The sequence below is a fragment of the Paramisgurnus dabryanus genome, chromosome 8 (genome assembly GCF_030506205.2).
Source record: "Paramisgurnus dabryanus chromosome 8, PD_genome_1.1, whole genome shotgun sequence".
Classification (NCBI taxonomy): domain Eukaryota; kingdom Metazoa; phylum Chordata; class Actinopteri; order Cypriniformes; family Cobitidae; genus Paramisgurnus; species Paramisgurnus dabryanus.
This window is the reverse complement of record NC_133344.1, coordinates 10,122,831-10,142,668: the sequence shown is the minus strand read 5'-3', so window position 1 is coordinate 10,142,668 and position 19,838 is coordinate 10,122,831. Positions and strand designations below refer to the sequence as shown.

General features: G+C 38.2%; 1 protein-coding gene across 1 annotated transcript in view; it reads left to right on the top strand.

Moving 5' to 3' along the window:
- Positions 1–19,838, top strand: part of LOC135771878 (uncharacterized) — a 138,125-nt gene that overhangs the window by 97,385 nt on the left and 20,902 nt on the right. The window contains exons 18-23 of the mRNA XM_073815496.1: positions 12,715–12,888; positions 14,600–14,773; positions 15,247–15,420; positions 15,848–16,021; positions 17,837–17,929; positions 18,008–18,181. Of these exons, the coding sequence (XP_073671597.1) occupies positions 12,715–12,888; positions 14,600–14,773; positions 15,247–15,420; positions 15,848–16,021; positions 17,837–17,929; positions 18,008–18,181 (963 nt within the window). The remainder of the gene's footprint in view (positions 1–12,714; positions 12,889–14,599; positions 14,774–15,246; positions 15,421–15,847; positions 16,022–17,836; positions 17,930–18,007; positions 18,182–19,838) is intronic.

Below are 19,838 nucleotides of genomic sequence, written 5' to 3'. Positions count from 1 at the left end.
GCGCGATTTGTAAGTGCATTCCGGTCACGGTATGTATATCAAATGCATATGGTCAAATAGTTCAATTAGTGCTGCTGTCAAATAAGGCTCATGTTTTTGTTAATTACGGCAAGTTACATCCAATATTATCGTTGCACCCGCTTGCTTTATTTTAGCTGCTTCACCTTAGCAGCTCCACTCCATCCAGCTGGCTCGCTGACGCTCGGCAAATGTTCGTTGAAGAGACACTGATGTTTTAAGGATAAAACCGCTTCATGCAGTGTTTTTAACAATTTAATGACCTCGGCTGAATTGTCAGGCACTGATAATAACTTAAACGAGGGGTTGTTCTAGTTCACGTTAATGCTACATATTTGCCATGCTATACATAAATGCTTTAATATCATTAATATAAATCGATAACGCGGTCTGGCCGCCTTTCAGCGCTGTAACACCGGCAACGGTAAATGGCAGCGAGCCCAGCTTTTATTTTGAAAAGAGCTTATTGAGGGGGCGTGGCATTACTTTGAAGCAATACCCCTGATTGGCTGACTACACGCGTGGATCGTAGTGACAAACTCTGCGGAAAGATAGTGCCAAAAAGATCTGTAGACTTGTGCAGAAGGATTCGTGAATGCCCTGTGATCTGCAAACACAGATTCAACACTTGCATGCTGAACTTTGCACAGAATGTGTAAGAATGTCTTTTTACAATGGTTGGAAAATACAAGTTAGACTGTGTTTGTTTGCAAATTGTGAGGAGGGCATTTGTAGATTTTTTTTAATGGAAAACAGCAAAACAGTTGTGCCAAAATTCTGAAAACAAATGCAACACAATCTACAAACAAATAATGACCCTCATGCGCAGACAAATCACTTTGCATTCATTTAAATTCTGGTTGTCAAGTACAAGTCGATGATTTCTATTTGTGAATCATAAAGAGTTGGTTTGCGGATTTTAAATCTATTTGTAAATCGCATTTTATATTTGTATGTCATGAAGAGTCTGTTAGTGGATTTTTATATATTTGTAGATCTCGTTTTACATTTGCGGATCATGAGGAGTTTGTTTGCAGATTTGGAACCTATTTGCAGATTTGTTTCGTGTTTACAAATTGTAGTCTCTTCATTTTCAACGATTATGGCATTATTTTGTCACCAAAGCGAAACAATAGTGTCAGAATTCTGAAAACAAATGTGACACAATCTACAAATAGAAAATGATATTCATCTGCAAAGAAGTCACTTTACATTCATTCAAATTCATTCAAGTCACTGATTTCTTTTTGTAAATCATGTTTTATATTTGTGGATCACAAAGACGATTCGTAGATCTTGTTTTACATTTGCGGATCACGAGGACTGTGTTTGTGGATTTTTAATCTATTTGTAGATTGCGTTTTGTGTTTACAAGTTGTAATATCTATTTGTGACTTTTAGTCTGTCCATTTTCAATAATATTGGCATCAAATTACCCCCATAGGAAATCCACTGTGGTCTCAGTAGGAAGTCCACTGTTAATCGTAGATAGTTGTTTCCCCGGGAACTCACTTTGCCCCCATGCAGTGTCCTTTGGGGAGGTGCTATCTTTATTCAGGAAATTGTCCTTACAGTGTATCTTCAAGTATGTGGGTTATATGTTTTTGTGTTTCATATGTAAGATATATATGTATGTGAAAGCTTTGAAATTTAATATACAATTGTGGTTATATAGTCGTTTGTGTTGTGAACTAATAGAGTGAAATCTGTGTCTTTGTTTTTTGCAGCATGAGAATGTGTGAAATCGCAGCTGAAGGTTGTGTTGCTCTGTCTTCAGCTCTGAGATCAAACCCATCACACCTGAGAGATCTGGACCTGTCTCAGAATGAATTTGGAGATTCAGGAGTGAAGTTGATCTCTGATGTACTGAAGAATCCTGACTGTAAACTGGAGAAACTAAAGTAAGATCTGTAGTACAGACATATATCAGTTCATAGTAAAACATGTTAAAAAATGTTTAGTTATTTGTTAACAGTGAAACAGATTTGACTGCTGATTCTATTATTACCAAAGCACTCACAGAAAATTAATAGTTAGTATTTTAATAAGGATGAGCATTAGGGTTGCTGCGGTGACAGAATTTTCCCACCAGTTAATCAGCGCGTCACAAACCTGGTGATTCCGGTATCACCGGGTGGGAGGGGCTTATAAATGGGCATGCAGACGTGCACATTTTACTTTCACTTTTGAATTACGCAACTGTTTAAATGCACTGCTTGCGTACGCTGTGTTAAATCACGTATGAATTTGCGTGCAATGCGAGTCCAACAGCTGGTAATTAAATGCTTGAGTCAAGGTGTGCAGGTAATTCTCACAGAACCCGCCTTTCCCAAGCAGAGCAACCGGCTACTTCTCCATAAAGCGCTGCTTGAATGATGGGTTTATTAATTTTCTTGATGAAAAACACAACAACAAAACGATCTCGCTTATATTAAACCATATATGCAGGGTGCGTGGGATTTCCCCCTTTCTGGTCAATGTATCCCTGCCTCTGCTTAATTATTTTTATCCCCGGTGGGGATAAATTTATCCCCCCCTCAAAGTGATCAGTGCTACTACACTAGTGGCGAGACGGATCACAAAACTTATCACGGATCCGTGGTTTATTAAAGTCAATTTTGTTTTAAAATGCGCTACTTTGGCTGGCTCTGATACAGCTGCCGCGCAGCCTTTCTGTATTCACCACTCTGCAGACTTGCTCAATGTCCTGCTCACGGCGCTATCTGATTGGTTACAGACCCGGTTACACTTCACGAGTAACAGCCTATCAACACTTGCGAGATGGTTATGGAGCTGTGTGTCGAAACGATGAAATGGAGCAAATTCAGCCGCATATTAATAAAGCGGGAGTAAACATAACAATCTGATTATCTGTTTATGATGACAAGCAGAGTTAGTGTCCCAGGAACACCACTGAGAATGGCCGAAGTTACACATGATAAATGCCGATGGGCGTTTAGCGAGGCGCGGGCGCGTCCAGTTTGCGCAAATGAGGCTAAGTGACTAACACATAATGCATCTGACTTTTCTATCATTTCACTGTAGCTCAGCATCGCGGTGTAAAGTTAATGTTATTACTTTAAAAGCAGCATTAAAACTGTTTCTACTGTAATGGTTTAACTTTGCAATCAATACATTGTTCATATTTATGTTTAAGTTGACACTACGTTGTGCCATATAGTTTTGCCATTCAAGATTTAATTCTTGCGTGTTTTTTCGTTGTGCATGATCACAGTTCATGTGTGGGGAAAGATAAGCTATTAGAGTAAAAATATTGCGTTAGGCTGCTTCATGAGTTAATAAGAAAAAAGATTTTACAATTCCTGCAAATGCAGTGATGAGTTCATGTTCTCATGATTTATTTTTATGAATTAAAATGTTTTGAAATGTGCTGTGGACAGAGACGCATTATGTCAAGAATTATAAAAAATCGTCAATAAGCTCATAATTTGTGCTAAAATAGTATAAATGTTTAGTTTTAAAACCATTTTGAAAAGCTGGTTATATTTTTATGTTTCTGCGCAAGTTCAGCAGACAGTGAGGTTCGGGTTTGTTCCGATCAGAGCTCGTGAGCGGAGAGCGCATTTCTGAATATTAGAAATATTTTAATTAGAAATATATAAAAAATAATAATAATATTATAATGGATTTTTGTTAGGTCGGACAATGATTACCAAATTTCTCATATTGCTCTTCATAACCACTGAAAACAGTCAAAAAAGTTAAAACTAGTGGTGGGTACAAAATGACTCATGACGAAATATGGTGGGTACCCACCGTCGCCGAAATCGACGCCTATTAAAACATCCCCCCCCTCTGTTTTTTTCACAAATCGCTCCCTGCATATATGTATATTATAACAAAAACGAGTAAGCACGCGGCTTCTGCTACCGTCTGGTCAGTCAGCTCGTCTCGCACACTCTGATAAGAATAAAAGAAATCTGACACCTGCTGCTCTGTGACCTGACTAGGGATGGGTATTGTTTGGGTTTTTTCGATACCGGTGCCAAATCGATACTTTTAAAACGGTTCCGGTGCCTAAACGGTGCCTAAAGCGGTACTTTAAAAAAAAGAGTCACAGAAAGATGGTAGATGAAAGTACAGCATAAAACACTATGAAAATTCTTCTCTGTTTGTCATTTGTTTATTAATGATTTGCCTAAAGCACCATCATCTTTTAAGACCTGCATTCTTGATTTCTTTTTTATGAAATTTTTGATTTGTGAATTAAATAAAATCTTCTCAACACTCCACTTTGAGCTCAGAAAAATGTTCTATGATTGGTTGTTAATAATCTGTTCAATGATTGGTTAAAGCCTACGCGGCTGCCGCTCACAAAAAGATAAAGGGCGAGTTCTAATCGAAAGTGATCCTCCCTATGTCCTATTCCCTTCGAAGATCAGATCTCTTGAACTCTAGAGAAAGTTGCGCAATTGTGTGTCTCATAGTGTGGCTAATTAAACACACTTGGCAAATAGAGCAATAAAATACAGCGTCTTTTTCTCTTTATTTGGATCGACTGTTCATGCGAAATCCTCTTCATGAAGTGCCCTTCAATGGCGCAAAACGGCATTTGGAATTCACCCAAAATATTTTCTTATCGGCTTATAAAACCATTCACTTTTTGATGCTTTCTGCTTGTCTCCGATGAACTTGACACTCGTGACTGCCGCGGCCCATCTCAGGCCAATATCAGCCGAAGTACTAATAAAAACATTAGTGAGGTAATACGTTTTAGCAAATTCTCTGAAGGAATGTTACCATATAAAATATTTAATAGAAGAACAATGTCGCACACCTGTTAGTTCCGGTTAGGTGCGTTGGATGAAGAGACAATGAAGTCCACCAAACATTTATAAAAAAAGGGAATATCCCGCACACTATTAACTTGCAAAATTATGCTTTTTGCAGTTAATAGTGTGCGGGATATTCCCTTTTTTTATAAACCATATAAAATATAAAATAAGCTGCCATCAGATCAATTGCGGCATTCACACGCTCCTCTGAGGATCTCATTTTCCAAATTGTTCTTTTAAGTCAGAATATAAAAATAACCTGGACATATGTTCTTACAAAATTTGTTCGATTTGTATTATTAGGGATGTGCAGATGAGGATTTTTTTCACATTTTAAACTTATTAAACACAGCGCATATTTTAAATGAAAATATATTTGGCAAAGAAGTTTAAAAGTTGGCTATTTAATCTTTAACATTAGATTATTTAATATTTCCATTTATTAATAAAATTAATTTTTAAAATGTTTGTTCATTAGTACTCTTAACGAAAAACTCAACTCCAATAAAATAGTAGCTCAAATGACAAACTTGTTTATATTGCTTGTTTATTAATAAAACGAATTCGACGGATGGTATCTGCGTTAAAACACAAATAAATGAAAGATTTAATTGACATAATTTTCATTACTACGAATGCTTATTTGTTCATTATTATTTTTTTATTAAAACAGAACAACAATAAAAATGTAAAATGACTCGCTTAACTTAAGTTTAACAAAAACGAATAGACGGTAAACATTTTATCTGCCCTATAACATAAATAAATCTAAGATCCTTAGATTTTTCAAAACAAATGATTGGTTTCCGTTTTTTTATCAATATAAAACTACAATAATGTAAAATATGAACAAACTCACCTGAGTTAAGCGAATAAATCAAACTTGAATCCTCTGTATTATCAAATCTTTCCGACTTTCACATTCACGTGAATTTTGTAAGTGAGGAAATTATTTACACCATATGAGTGCAGTATAATTTAACTAGCGATTGTGCTGTGCTTGTGTGATTATGCTTTTTGCGCTACAGAGAGCAAAATACTTCAGTCAACCGTTCATGCATTAAGAGGCACAGAAATGAGGCACCGAAATCTGTGTTCTGATTCGGTCTGGTAGGTACCGCCCATATAGGCTTCGGTGCCATAATGGCACCGCATTTCGGTACCCAACCCTAGACCTGACGCGCGTTCAGCTCCGCTGAATTCAGGCAGCAGACACATTCAGTTGTAGGTGTTTGCTCTCTCTAATGAAACTAAATGATTTAATTACACGAAAATATCAAAACGACGATGAAAGACAGTGTCGCGGTGGGCAAGTGATCTAACCGGTGAGAAGCTGAAGCACCGGTAATCACCGTTTCACTGACTATCGCGGCAAGCAACTTGTTTTAACACTGACAAGACGATGAGTGTCATTTAATGTAACGTGCATCCCTTTTCTGAACCCGCTTATAAGGGTTTTGGCTTTGTGGGAGGTTGCCTTATTGACCAGTCCATCACAAGGCACACATTCACACTCGCACACCTAGGAACACTTTAATGACTTCAAAACTTACAATTAGGTATTTTGGTATTGCAATAAAATGTCTGTTTCGATCATAAATCTACAAGGAAAATAAACACCACTGTCTTCAATACAAAACAAATGTGTATTTTCTCAATTTATTATTATTAAAATTTTTTTTTTTACGTATTTTCCTATAATGGCCCTGATATTCATGATTATACAACAGTTCTTTCTGGTTCTCGAATCTGATTGGCTAAGAGGCGTGCAATATTCTACTGATAACGGCACAGTAACCGCTTCAGCATTTTGTATCATTCCGCCACCTGCTGGTCATTTAGTATTAGTGGCTCATCTCTGACTGGAAAAACTGCACGCACGCACACACACAGATGGCACGCACTGTTTTAAACACTCTCCGTGTGTCTCATTAGTTCACTAGCTCGTGAATCAGTGTGAATCACAATTGAAAGTTATTATTCTGTCAAAGATCAGCGCTCTTGGATGTCACAATAAACTTAATGGGAGTAATGTCTTGTCACATCGTGTGGACGATTAACATTTAAGAGGAATAAACAATTTTCTGGAGCGATCTCTCTCCTCAGAACGCGAAAACACTGTGGAACCGCAGGTAAGCACCACAGCTGTTAAATGTGGACATTGATCATTTATTTTATCGTGACGTGACTATTAAAACACGTTATGAGATATCACCACTGATATATTTATAAGCAGCATGCAAAAACATCTTTCTGACACTTATAAAAAAGTACTGACAAGAACAAAGTCTAATAACAAGCGAGTGCTCGTATCGCGTTAAGAGTAAATGGGAAACCAATAGTAACATTATATAGTATAGTTTTATTCACTTTTACCTCGCGCCAAAACAATAACAACACAAAAGACACTAAATATGAATAAAAAAACAAGTATTAGTTTCATCATGACACCAAATACTGCTGATTTGATCTCAGTTTGACGATCATAAACAAACAAGGCCAACATGAGAGCCAGGGAATCCCTGTCAGAGATGTAGCCCAGAGAGGGCAGTGGTCAGCGGGGAGAGTGAACACTGACGTCCGCTCATGCTTTGGTTCTCATACGTACCGAATCTCACTAAGCAAACGTTCAAACAGGCGCTATCTTTACTAATCGACTGTAGATTTAAATATAATACATATACATTCTTGACTGAACTAATCTTAAAACTACACTTTGTGACCAAGAAACGGTAATATAAAGAAACAGCTTTTCCGTCCCTTGAGTTATTATGAGATTCAAAGCAGCCGAAAGTGTTACCTGTCATTCTGGCAGCCCTCAAATCCGTGGCGGAAGAAAGTAGTTTCCAAACAAAGAGGCTTTTACAATAACTCCGTTGTTGTTTTCTAGTTTTCTTTTTTCAAACGTATGCCGTCGAACTGTTGTATAAAAGCAATATCGCTCTCGGAGTCGTGTGATATAGCTCTATATCATCACGGCTGTGATTGCCTCCGTGCGGCCTCGTGCCTCTGGCCTAATCACAGCCGTGATGATATAGAGCTATATCACACTCCTACTCGAGCGATATTGCTTAAATATCAGCTGACGTCCCTCACATCTCAAACTTGTCTTCCGCCATTTTGAGTCCCTGAAGTGGTCGCAAAAGAAGTAGAAGCTATGTCTTCAATATGTTGTGAGCATCAAATCGCTACTTTTACAACACTTGAAGAAGTTTATTTTAATCCCAATCTACATCAATATGAGTTTACCATTATAATCACATGTAATTTGTTTACCATGAAGTTGTGTTATGCTGTGTCTGAGTCAGGAGTTTAAAAGCCATCTGTGTGGTGCATTATGTGTTAGGAAGTTATGCATGTCATGTGTTAGGCTGTGTGTGGATCAGGAGTTTGTTTGCCATGGGATTGCTATTGCAACCCAGCTGTGTGTATTCATGTTTCAGGGCACAAAGGATTTTAGTATTAGCAAATAGCCAAGGGTCAAATAGGTCAAGGAAAGGAGACACTGGTTTGGTCTGGGGACTGTCATGTGATTCTTCAAGTTACAAGCCTGAACAGAAACATATTGTTAAAGCATATGGAGGGGAGGGACAAAGACCATATATATTTACCAAGCCTGGCTCAGAGGGTGAGACTGGTTTTGAGATTCCTCCCAGGCCGGCCAGACTGGTTCTGGGAGGATTAATCAGGGCGGCCTCGGCTTTTATTTTGTCCGGAAAATAAAAGTCTATCTCTTGAAATCAGAACCTAAGACTGAAGATTGTTTCATTTGAGGAAAAGGAAAACCACAACACACTAAGAAGGCACTAAGAACACATGATACTTGATACTTTGCTCGAAGTATTACCTGTGTCTCTACACATGAACTCGAGCATTGAGAACATTGTTTGTGTACACAGAGTTTACTAAAAAGAAGGTTTTGAACAACTGACTTTGGCTGTTTTGGTGTCCGCTCGCCATCATCTTGCCAGTCAAAAGGTATCGATCTCCGAATGGGACGTAAAGAGGGAGTAGAGTAAAGATGGATTGCTCCTAAAGCATAGTTCCATATAAATGCATGGATAATTCGTTGTTTTGTCGCAAGTGAAAAACTATATTGACCTTCTAGTTGAAAAAGGAGCCTCATATGTGATTCATTCATTCGCATTCAGAGATCGATTCTTTAAGTCTGGCAAAGATGGCGAGCGGACACCAAAACAACCAAAGTGAGTTGTTCAAAACCTTTATTTTTAGGAAACTCTGTGTACACAAACAATGTTCTCAATGCTGGTGTTCATGTGTAAAAAGTTTCATGTTGTGTCGTGCCTTCTTAGTGCTGTAAAAATAGTGGTAGTTCAGTAGCAGTGGACAGCGGCTGGAAGAATGCATCAGGGATCGAGTAGGCATCACACCCTTATCAAGATATTTTTTAAAAAGTAGCGTTTCTTTTCATGACAGTATAGGTGCGAAATATTGTCTTTTGTAGCCATTTCCTGTGTCTGTAAGAATCATAGACCGTAAAAGATAAGAAATCCGTATATCGTAGCAAGCTACCCAATGCTTGTCAGTAGCCTACTGGTACTTGGTAGGTACTCAAGATGGCGGCAGTAAGCTGAAAAAAGTGCGGATGACGTAAAAGGTCTTCATGACTGATAATCATCTTTAGACTGTGACAAAATCAGAGTTCACAGAGGAAGCCTATGCTTATTCAAGGAGGATATTCAAACTCCACACAGAATGAAAAATTATGTCATGATTTTAATAATAACTTGAGAGACTGAAGTGTGTGTCATTGTTCTCTACAGGTTGTGGAAGTGTAATATCACAGCTGAGGGTTGTGCTGCTCTGTCTTCATCTGTGAGATCAAACCCATCACATCTGCGAGAATTGAATCTGTCATTTAATAGTGTGGTAAATTCAGGAGTGAAGCTGATCTCTGATTTACTGAAGAATCCTGACTGTAAACTGGAGATACTCAAGTAAGATTATTTTAAAATTCAATAATTTAAAAGTCATTACAGTTTAAATAAGATTTTAGCATTATAGTAATTGAAGAATCCTCTCTCTGCAATCTCCTATTAATGGTTCGATGGCACATTATAACTCATACCATCAGATCAAGGTTTCAGGGATCTACCCTAAAAAAACCCAGAACTTAATTTTTAAAACCTCATTCTATTCTAAGGGGCAGTTTCCTGGACAGTGCATATCCTAGTCCCAGACTGAAATGCAGTTTGTTTTGTCTTAAAGAGCCACACAGATCCAAAATCGAAACTGACCTGTATTGCAGTGTGTCATGTAGCTGTCCATCAATGTAAACAATGTGTAAAGTAGTTGAACCAAAAAGTGCACGATTAATAAAGTTATTGGCTTCTAAAGTAGGGAGTCGACTCTGAATCGCTGAAATGAGTCGTTATGTGGATTGGATCTCCTGCCTGACATTTTCCACGTCACACAAACGCTTCCACATCACACGAGATACTAATCTCCGCCTACAGCCTTGCCAGCGAGAGAAACGAAAACTATGACCTGCCCACAGCTAGGTGGTGTGTAAACATGATATCACGCTGTGTTTTCAGTTTGTGTTGTTTTCACTACCAAAGGAGACTTTTTCAAAGAGGGATATACTAAACTTGTCTGGCTGTGAAGAATCAGTGGTTAAAATCAATTTTTAATGGAGGGATTTAGACATTTGGCAATGAAAGACTTTATTTGGAACAACATGCGTCTACTAACCACAACCTGTAAGTATGATTATAGCTACATACTTACTTAAAGTGACACCATGTAATTTTTCAACCTTCATAATAAATTTTCAAGACCCTTGTGATAGTACATCGACTTTAAATAGGTTGAATGACATTTCTACCATAGCCTGACAGGGTCTGTATCACTTTTACTCGTATTTTAAAACTTAGGGTTTCTGGTAGTAACCAGAGCACAAAAAAAACTACAAAATTCGACTGCTTTACGGCATACGTCACTTCCTCCACACAATTTGTTTTTAACTTGAATTTTACTGGAGGCTTACTTAAGGAATGTAGAGAGCAGCTTCTAATATGTGACGATGTGGCACAGTCTTTAGTGTCACGGACCTATGACACGGGCGACCCGGGTTCGGTTCCCCTTTAAGGCAATTTTTTTATATAAACTCTTGATTCATACATAAATGCGATGTTCTTTATAAATGACGGCGATTATCTTGCATATAGTTCCCTGTATTCACATGCGGTGTTCGCGTATTTACCTTTCTTTTACTGTGTCTATGATATTTACATTACAATCCAAGATGCTATAGCAGTCAAACTTGCTCAAACTCACACAGTGTAAAACCAAACCCTATTCATTCACCAATCAGATCCGAGCGTTTCCCTCTTCTCTCTTCCTCATTTGCTGCGTTCCGCTGTCACTCGCGTGACGTATTACAAAGCGGCAGCCTTTAGGTCTGCTTGGACCACATCGGTTTACTTGGATTTGGAGCGAAAATTTTCACACAAAAGAGAGGAAAAACGAGCGCCATTGCGGAAAATCCTGGTGGCGAGGGAGAGAGAGAGACGATGCAACAATATTTGTTTGGAAAAAGGCAAGGAAATACTTCTGGTCGTTTCTCAATTGGAAGGCTGCAGCCTCCGGAGGTCAAATATGCAGGCTGCATACGTCATCAAGCCTGGTTTATTAAGGTAAACTGAGCATTACATTCGCAAGTCATAAGCATACTGCAACAATTTACGATTAACTAAGTATAATAGTCAACTTTGTAATTGTTAATATTGTGAAATAAGAGTCTTGATGACGTATACAGCTTAGAAATACGACATCTGGAGGCTGCAACCTTCAGATTGAGACATGGCTTCTGCCACGACGAGTTCCTCATCAGAAAGTTGTAACATGACTGCGTTTCTCACTGTTGTCTCAAAATGTTGATCGTTTAGCGTTTTAAATGTTTAGTTTTTAGTTTAGTTTTAAGGTTGGCCAGTTCCTTTCCTTTGCGACAGTGCTGCGGCGCTTGTGGGCTCTAGGGGCGCTAGAAGTGAAAAATACATGTCTAGCACCCCCTAGTGGCCAAAAAGTTTCATGGTGTGCCTTTAAATGAGTGTAAAATATTTATCGTCGTTTTTATTGCTTGGATTAATGATGAATGAGTTTGTTGTCAGGGAGTCACGTTAGCAAGAGGCTAGGGCATGTGCACTTACGGTTTTGCTATGACCCGGTTAGTTTACATAAATGCTTAAATGAGTGTAAAATTGTTAGTTTCTGTCGTCGTTTTTATTGCTTGGATTAATGATGAATGATGTCGTTGTTTAAACTCTATATACTGTCAGAGTCACGTTAGCAGGCAGCTTATGCTGCACTTACAGTTTTGCTATGACCCGGTTAATTTACATAAATGCTTAAATGAGTGTAAAAATGTTAGTTTCTATCGTCGTTGTTATTTCTTGGATTAATGATGAATGATGTGCATTGATGTTAATAATGTCTTCTCAGTAAATCATTTTAGCACTAGGTCAATACATGTTGCACTATTGTTGGTCTGTGCCACTGATCTGTGATCTGTGCGGAGACTCTGTCAGTTGACCAATCAGAGCAGAGTAGGCTACTGAAAGGTGGGGTTTAGGCAGACTGAGTCGTTGAACAGCTTCACACGAATCGTTTGGGGATCTCTGAGAAATGGGGTAACTTTAAATTTATATTTTGAGAAAATTACAGTGTTTGACCTTGCATGCATTTAAACCTGTCGTCCGGGACTTATAAACAGTGATAGGATGCTTAAAATTGTCATCTTACTGGCTCTTTAATATAAAAACATCTTGCACTGACATACAGTATCTTAACATACTGTATATCAATGCTATTGTTTTGTCTCAAGATGCACACCAGCATTGTTTTTTGTAAGATATGTTTGTAAAAATGTTCTCTACAGGTTGTGTGAATGTAATGTCACAACTGAAGGTTGTGCAGCTCTGTCTTCAGCTCTGACATCAAACCCATCACATCTGAGAGATCTGAAACTGAACTTTAATTATCTTCGGGATTCAGGAGTAAAGCCGGTCTCTGATGCACTGGAGAATCCTGACTGTAATCTGGAGATACTGGAGTAAGATCATCTCTCTGATAGTCACACATCATTTACTGGTTCTTTAGCCTGACGTTGTCATACTCAATTCTAGTCAGAATTTGAGTCTGATACCGCTCCATTGTAGCCTAGAAATCTAGACGCACCCTAGCGGCCGCAAAATATATTTGCTGCCAGGGTTTAGTCTAGGCACTCACAATACACTTAACCGGTCCAAAAACCAAAATTTGGTCAGGCCAATCACATCGTGTGTAGCGTCTGTGGGGCGGGCTTAACATGATGACGACAGAGCTGCAACGGTTCCTACTTGAAAACAGAGAATGGCGGCTGCTGCTGCTGGCGAACAGCTATCTTTTGAAACGGCTTTGGCCGCGACTCTGGAGGACTTAGACTTATGTTTTTCTTTGAGAGAAGAGCAAATAAACCCTACTGAAGTCCTTTTTAAGCAAGAAAGATGTGTTTGGAGTTTTGCCGACTGGTTACGGTAACTACGTCACCTTCTTCGTTGCTCTGATCCGTCATAGCGCTATCCTATTGCGTGCAGAGGCATTTTGAGGGACAACCTTATATCCCGCCCCTTGCATTGAGCCGTTTGTGTGAAGAGTTGCCAGACCTTACATCTTGATGTAGGTCTGGCTAACCAGGCTAGCTCCATTGAGCTAAAATTATGAGGCGTGTCTCAACCGAAAAATGCCTCTGCACTCAATTGGATAGACATACGACCAATCAGAGCAACGGAGTGTGTGACTTACGTTGAAACGGCGTCTTTAGCAGCCTGACCGAACTGCTAGTAATTTCGCTACACTGATACTAACATCATTGTAATTATACTAAGTCTGAGTTAGCGAAGGTACATCAACACCTATTATGTTTACAACATTTCATTTATATCACAACATTAAGTATTTACTAAGTCATACAGTAAGACTATCTCTTACCATTTGTACGTTAGGTGAACTTCATTTACGACGATTACGTTGGCTTGAAAAATATTGGAGCCTAGCATGTCCCTCCACTTATTCAGCAGTCACGATTCCAGGCTTCCAAAAAGAAGCTGGCAACGACCGCTAATTATATCTATCTCGTCGTGCACGCCGAGTTGCATCGCCTTGATACCCATTTCAGTTGCTTCTTTAACTTTGTCCTCCATAGGAAGGACGGCGAAAACATAAACAAATGCCTTGATCGCGTTTCTCTGTTCCTCTTTTTAAATCAATGCTCTGTCGATATCTTTTAGAACAGACTCAATGTCAGAATCCACACATCTGAATTCACCAGCGGCAGCCATTTCATTGTAAACAGATTGAACACACGCACTCTTTGGTGACATGGTTGATACGTTACTGTTGATCATCTGTCCATCATCGTATAAAGCCCGCCCTCACAATTTGATTCGTCAGCCGGTTTTGGTATTCGCATAGTAGCTCCTCAACGGTGAATCCCCAGACCGATCTTCCCCGTTTTTCAAATTGTGGTGGGCGGGGCTAAGATCGGCTGGCACCCAGGCTACTGGTTCTTAGTACAACATAAAAATAACCATACAACAGAATTTATCTAAAGTCAGGGAGAGATTATGATGAGCAAGTAAATACACTGTGTCAGAAATTTAGAGAGAAGAGGTACAATAAAGACAGGATTATACTTTTGTGGTTCATACGTTAGACCTTTAATAATAATCAGATGTGTATGCTATGAACTGAGAGATTGAAGTGTGTGTCATTGTTTTCTACAGATTGAGGGATTGTCATATCACAGATGAAGGTTGTGTTGCTCTGTCTTCAGCTCTGAGATCAAACCCATCACATCTGAGACATCTGAATCTGTCACTGAATTTTATTGGAGATTTAGGAGTGAAGCTGATCTCTGCCATATTGGAGAATCCTCAATGTAAACTGCAGAAACTGTGGTAAAAAACTTTCTACTTTTAACATTTTACTGAATGAACAAATACCTGAAAAACTCACACATTTTTAAATCATATAAAAAAAACTAAACACACTGATCCAGCACCAGATATGCCAGAAGATCTGAGTGATCTTACTGGAGTTTTAGTAAGTATATTTCACAGTAATCTAGGAGCAGTTATTTCTAGATAACACTCATCCTGGTATTGTGAGTCATCTTGCCCTTTACTAATAGATTTAATATATCAAAATATTTATTCTTTATTCATGGAAATTTGGCACTTAATAAGCGGTATAATGTACGTACAGACTGTTATTCCAAAAATTAACCCCTTCAGGTACATTGGTTGCATTTTCCATTAGTGAGATTGTCATGTTTTATATTACAGGTGCACACACAAATCCACAAATTGTAAATGAAACGATAAGTAATGCCTGAACTAACAAAATTAATCCATGTCATTATTCTCTGCAGGTTGAGTTGGTGTAAAATAACAGATGAAGGTTGTCTTTCTCTTACTTCAGTTCTGAAAACAAACCCTTTACATTTGAAAGATCTGCATCTGTGTTGTAATAATATTGGAGATTCAGGAGTGAAGCTGATCTGTGATGTACTGAAGAATCCTGACTGTAAACTGGAGATATTATGGTATGATCATCTCTCTGATAGGCACACATGATCTCATAGAGACATTGTCTAGTAGTTCATAGTGAGACTAAATCAGGCAATTGGGGATTACAATCAACATTTATAATGTTAACATCTTTAATTACATAATTTAAAAATTTAAAATTTGATTTCATTATAACAGAAGGTTCAGAATCAAATTATCTGCATTGATCATTCACATCACACTAAGTATTTATGTTCATGGATATTTCAGTAATATCTAATAAATATGTTATGTTATAGGATGTACTGCACATCAGTATATCTTTATAGGAGAGTTTGACACCAAGTAAATACAATAAAGTTTTGTTTTACAATAAATAAATTACATAAATTAAACAATAACTTAAACTACAGTCCCTGCTTTTCTATGAGACAGCGAACTGTGTGTCATTGTTCTCTACAGGTTGAGGGGGTGTAATATCACAGATGAAGGTTGTGTTGCTCTGACTTCAGCTCTGAGATCAAACCCATCACACCTGAGAGAACTGAATCTGAAAGGGAATAATCTGGGAGATTCGGGAGTAAAGCTGATCTCTGAGCTGAAGGATGATCCACAATATAAACTGAAGACACTACAGTGAGTAATTTTTTCTTTCCTTTTCATCTACAGTAGTTAAGTCTCTTTATATTTTTCTACCTTAAACTGTGTTTTATTTGGCTTTATGATATATATTAAAATGACAGACATTTTTAACCATTTTACACTTTTCTTGAAGTTTTAATGTATTGTCTTTATTTTTTTCATTAACACAATATCAGCTATTGTTGATCAATTTAACATTAACTTACCATTTTCACTTATTTAATTGAAATGGAAACAGAATAATCTTTATCGGCAAGTACTGCAGGTTTACATGTACAAGGACTTTGTCTTGGTGTATTGATGCTTAACAATGACAGTGACAATAAAATTAATAAATGAAATATTCAAAAATATATTTTACAAAAATATACAAATATCAACAAAGAAAGGGACATTCACTGTACATTAGTGCAGAATGTATAAAGTGTGCCCAGTGCAAAAGCACATAGTTGAGGTAGTTAGGTGAAGTTTATTAATATGAGTTGTGTGACAACAATGTGAGATATTGTTAGCGGTAAGTGTAAAGTCTTTGATTTGTCAGTAATTTAGGAAAAACTGACTGAACATTTTAGAAATGTTTTAAAGATGATGTTGTTCTGCTGTGCTGTGTTAATAACATGAAGAATTGTTTCTGTTATATGACAGTCAATAGATTTGTGTTAACATCCTACTGTAATCTGACAGTGTCGGACATGGGTGGTTTCCTTGACAGGGATTCGACTTGTCCTAAACTAAAATAAATGTAAAAGCTGTCCAAACGGAAAACAACTTGCACTGACATATCTGTAAATACATCAGTGCCCTTTGTTTTGCTTTAAAATGCACACGAGTAATGTTTTTAGTAAGGCATGTTTGTTAAAGCTAGTTATATTTCTTAATTAAACTAAGGCCTAGTCCTGGTTTAAGCTAATCCCTGTCCGGGAAACCACCCCATAAAGTTACAAAAAAGTGTTGCCCCAGAATGCAAATAAATACACGTGACAGTGACCAGAAGAATTCAAAGTAAAGATTGAATATCAACCTCTTTAGTTTATTTTTAGTCTTCTAGCCTGGTTCTTTGTGGTTTATTTTGTTCTGAGATGGATAATTCCCTATATTAGTAAATTAATAAAGGGAATATTAAATGATGGTATGGTGCTATTTAGACAGAGTTTCCCTGTGTTTATTGTTCCCATTCACTTGCGCTCTCTCATCACTGACGCGAGTGCGAGTCTAAAACTGGAGTGGAACGCAGCCCAGGAGGCTATGTTGTTACCATCAGTGATGGGCAGTAACGTGTTAGAAGTTTCGAGGCTTTAATATGCAGTCGCCCATCACTGCGAAACAAAAGATTCATAAAGGCTTCGAAGCTTCAAGGAAGGGAGATCGAACTTCGCTCCAGATATAAAGAAACGTTTTTTGTTGCTCTATTCGCCAAAGGTTTTTTATTCCATAGTATGAGACACAATTGCGCAACTCCTCAAGAGTTTTGATCTTTGAAAAATGCCTATATGTAGAGCATCGGCTGCTTGGAAGTGTAGCAATGTTTACTGCATTGTCCCTGTTAAATAAACCAATAAATGAAATGAAATGAATAAGCCATAGGGATGGTCACTTCCGGTTGGAATTTGCCCCTGAATTAGTCAGATTGTGGTGAGAGTTCAGGTCAGTGACGCGAGACGCTTTTCACATCCTCACTTAGTTTTATAGCTATTTATTATTTTAAATAAACTTTTGAATCTAAACATCATTTGTGTTAATATTGTGTTAATGTGAGTAACATTGTGTAGTTGAGTTGATGCAGTTGTTGTCATTTTCACTCCGTGTCAGTTGTGGAGCTCAGATTGATCAGATTCACCTCAGCCGCTCCATCATGGACCAAACACAAACATCCACAGATGAAGATTTTTCCTCAGGATGCAGGTACTTCATATAAATATCTAAAAATATATATATATATATACACACAAGTATATCATTTTTTTCTTAATTTTTATACAGGTTGAGTTCTTGTAATATCACAGAAGAAGGTTGTGATGCTCTGACTTCAGCTCTGACATCAAACCCATCACACCTGACTGAAATTATTCTGACTGAGAACAAAATAGGAGATTCAGGAGTGAAGCTGATCTCTGATGTACTGAAGAATCCTGACTGTAAACTGAAGATACTGAAGTAAGATGAAGTACTATATGGCCGTTCAGATTATGAGAATTAACAGGAATACATTACAATAAGTACTTAATAAATTTTGAATAATGCTTAATAAATAAGAACTATATAAATCTGCAAAAATCTCATTCTGTATGTGATTAATGTCAAAATGCATTGAGAATTAATACTGCAAGCAGTGATGGAAGGGCACACATGACACCGCCACGCCGTGGCATAAGAATTAAAGCGAACAGTAGTAAATAGGCATTTAAGCATGTAAACATAGGTGAACCATTTAAAAGTGTAGTATAATGTGCCACATTTCCTGTTGCTAATTACAAATGACAGCAAGGTAGCATCGTGTAAGATAGCATGATAGAGAGAGAGAGAGAGTGTGTGTGTGTGTGTGTGTGAGTGGGAGTGTGAGTGAGAGAGTGAGTGACTAAGTGAGTAAGTAAGAGAGTGAGTGAGTGTGTGTGTTTGAGTGAGTTAGTGTGAGTGAGTGAGAGAGACTAAATGTAAATATTGGCATGTAGACGTGTTCAGTCCAGGACTCGTGTCAGTGATGTAAAGTTTGGAACAGATCAGACATTGCGTAATCATTGTAAACATGTCACTTCCTGTATCCAGCTGGTGGCGCTATAACCATAAGTGACTATTGGCATGTAGATGTGTTCAGTCCAGGACTCTTATGGCGCTTTTCCATTGCATAGTGCCCCACGGTTTGGTTTGGTTTAGTTTGGGTCGGGTCAGCTTACTTTTGGGAGCTTTTCCATTGGGTGCAGTACGTAGTACCCAATACTTTTTTTCGTACCACCTCGGTTGGGGTTCCAAGCGACCCGAGCTAATACCAAACGGGGACGCGAAAACACTGTAGATCACTGATTGGTCTGAGAGAATCGTCACTTCCAGCGTCATCGTTATAATGTAAAAGATTAGCTTTAGCTTACTGCTAGCTTGCGCTATCTGTGCTCTGCTATAAGTTCCCAAACTCCCTTTTAGCGATGAAAAACATCCACAGGTTAAGAATCCGGGACACCATAACAGTTTTTTCCAGACCTGCAGTTTGTGGCAGAACATTTGCAACGTGCACGTCCGCATTATATATGCTTAAATGCAACTTCAATGAGGCTCAGCGGAGCGCCGTCGACTGACGCCACGGGTCGGGTGTTTGAACAGAAACTGTCATGTGAGACAAAGGTAGTAATAAACGCGATGTACAAACATCTATTTGTGGTGGCCAATTTTAATTTTGTGGTGGACTGAGAAATAAATAAATGTATGGAAATGTATAACAACGCTCTCACTTGTATGATGTCACAGCAGTAGGCAGCGCAAATATAACGACACGCCTATAATCCCTCCCAGTGCAAAGTGATACTAAACTCGATGGAAAAGCTAACCACGCCAAAGTGAGGTGAGCTGACCCGACCCAAAACTAAACTAAACCGTGGGGTACTTTGCAATGGAAAAGCATTATTAATCATGTGAAGTTTGGGACAGATTGGACATTGCATAATCATTGTAAACATGTCACTTCCTGTTGCCAGCTGGTGGCGCTATAACCATAAGTGACAATAGAGGGTATGCATTGACGTCACTTTTCCACGTGACCACGCGAGAGCTCGCCAGGTTAAGTGGCAAAACGTGCAACAAAATGGCTGGTTTTCATATGGGC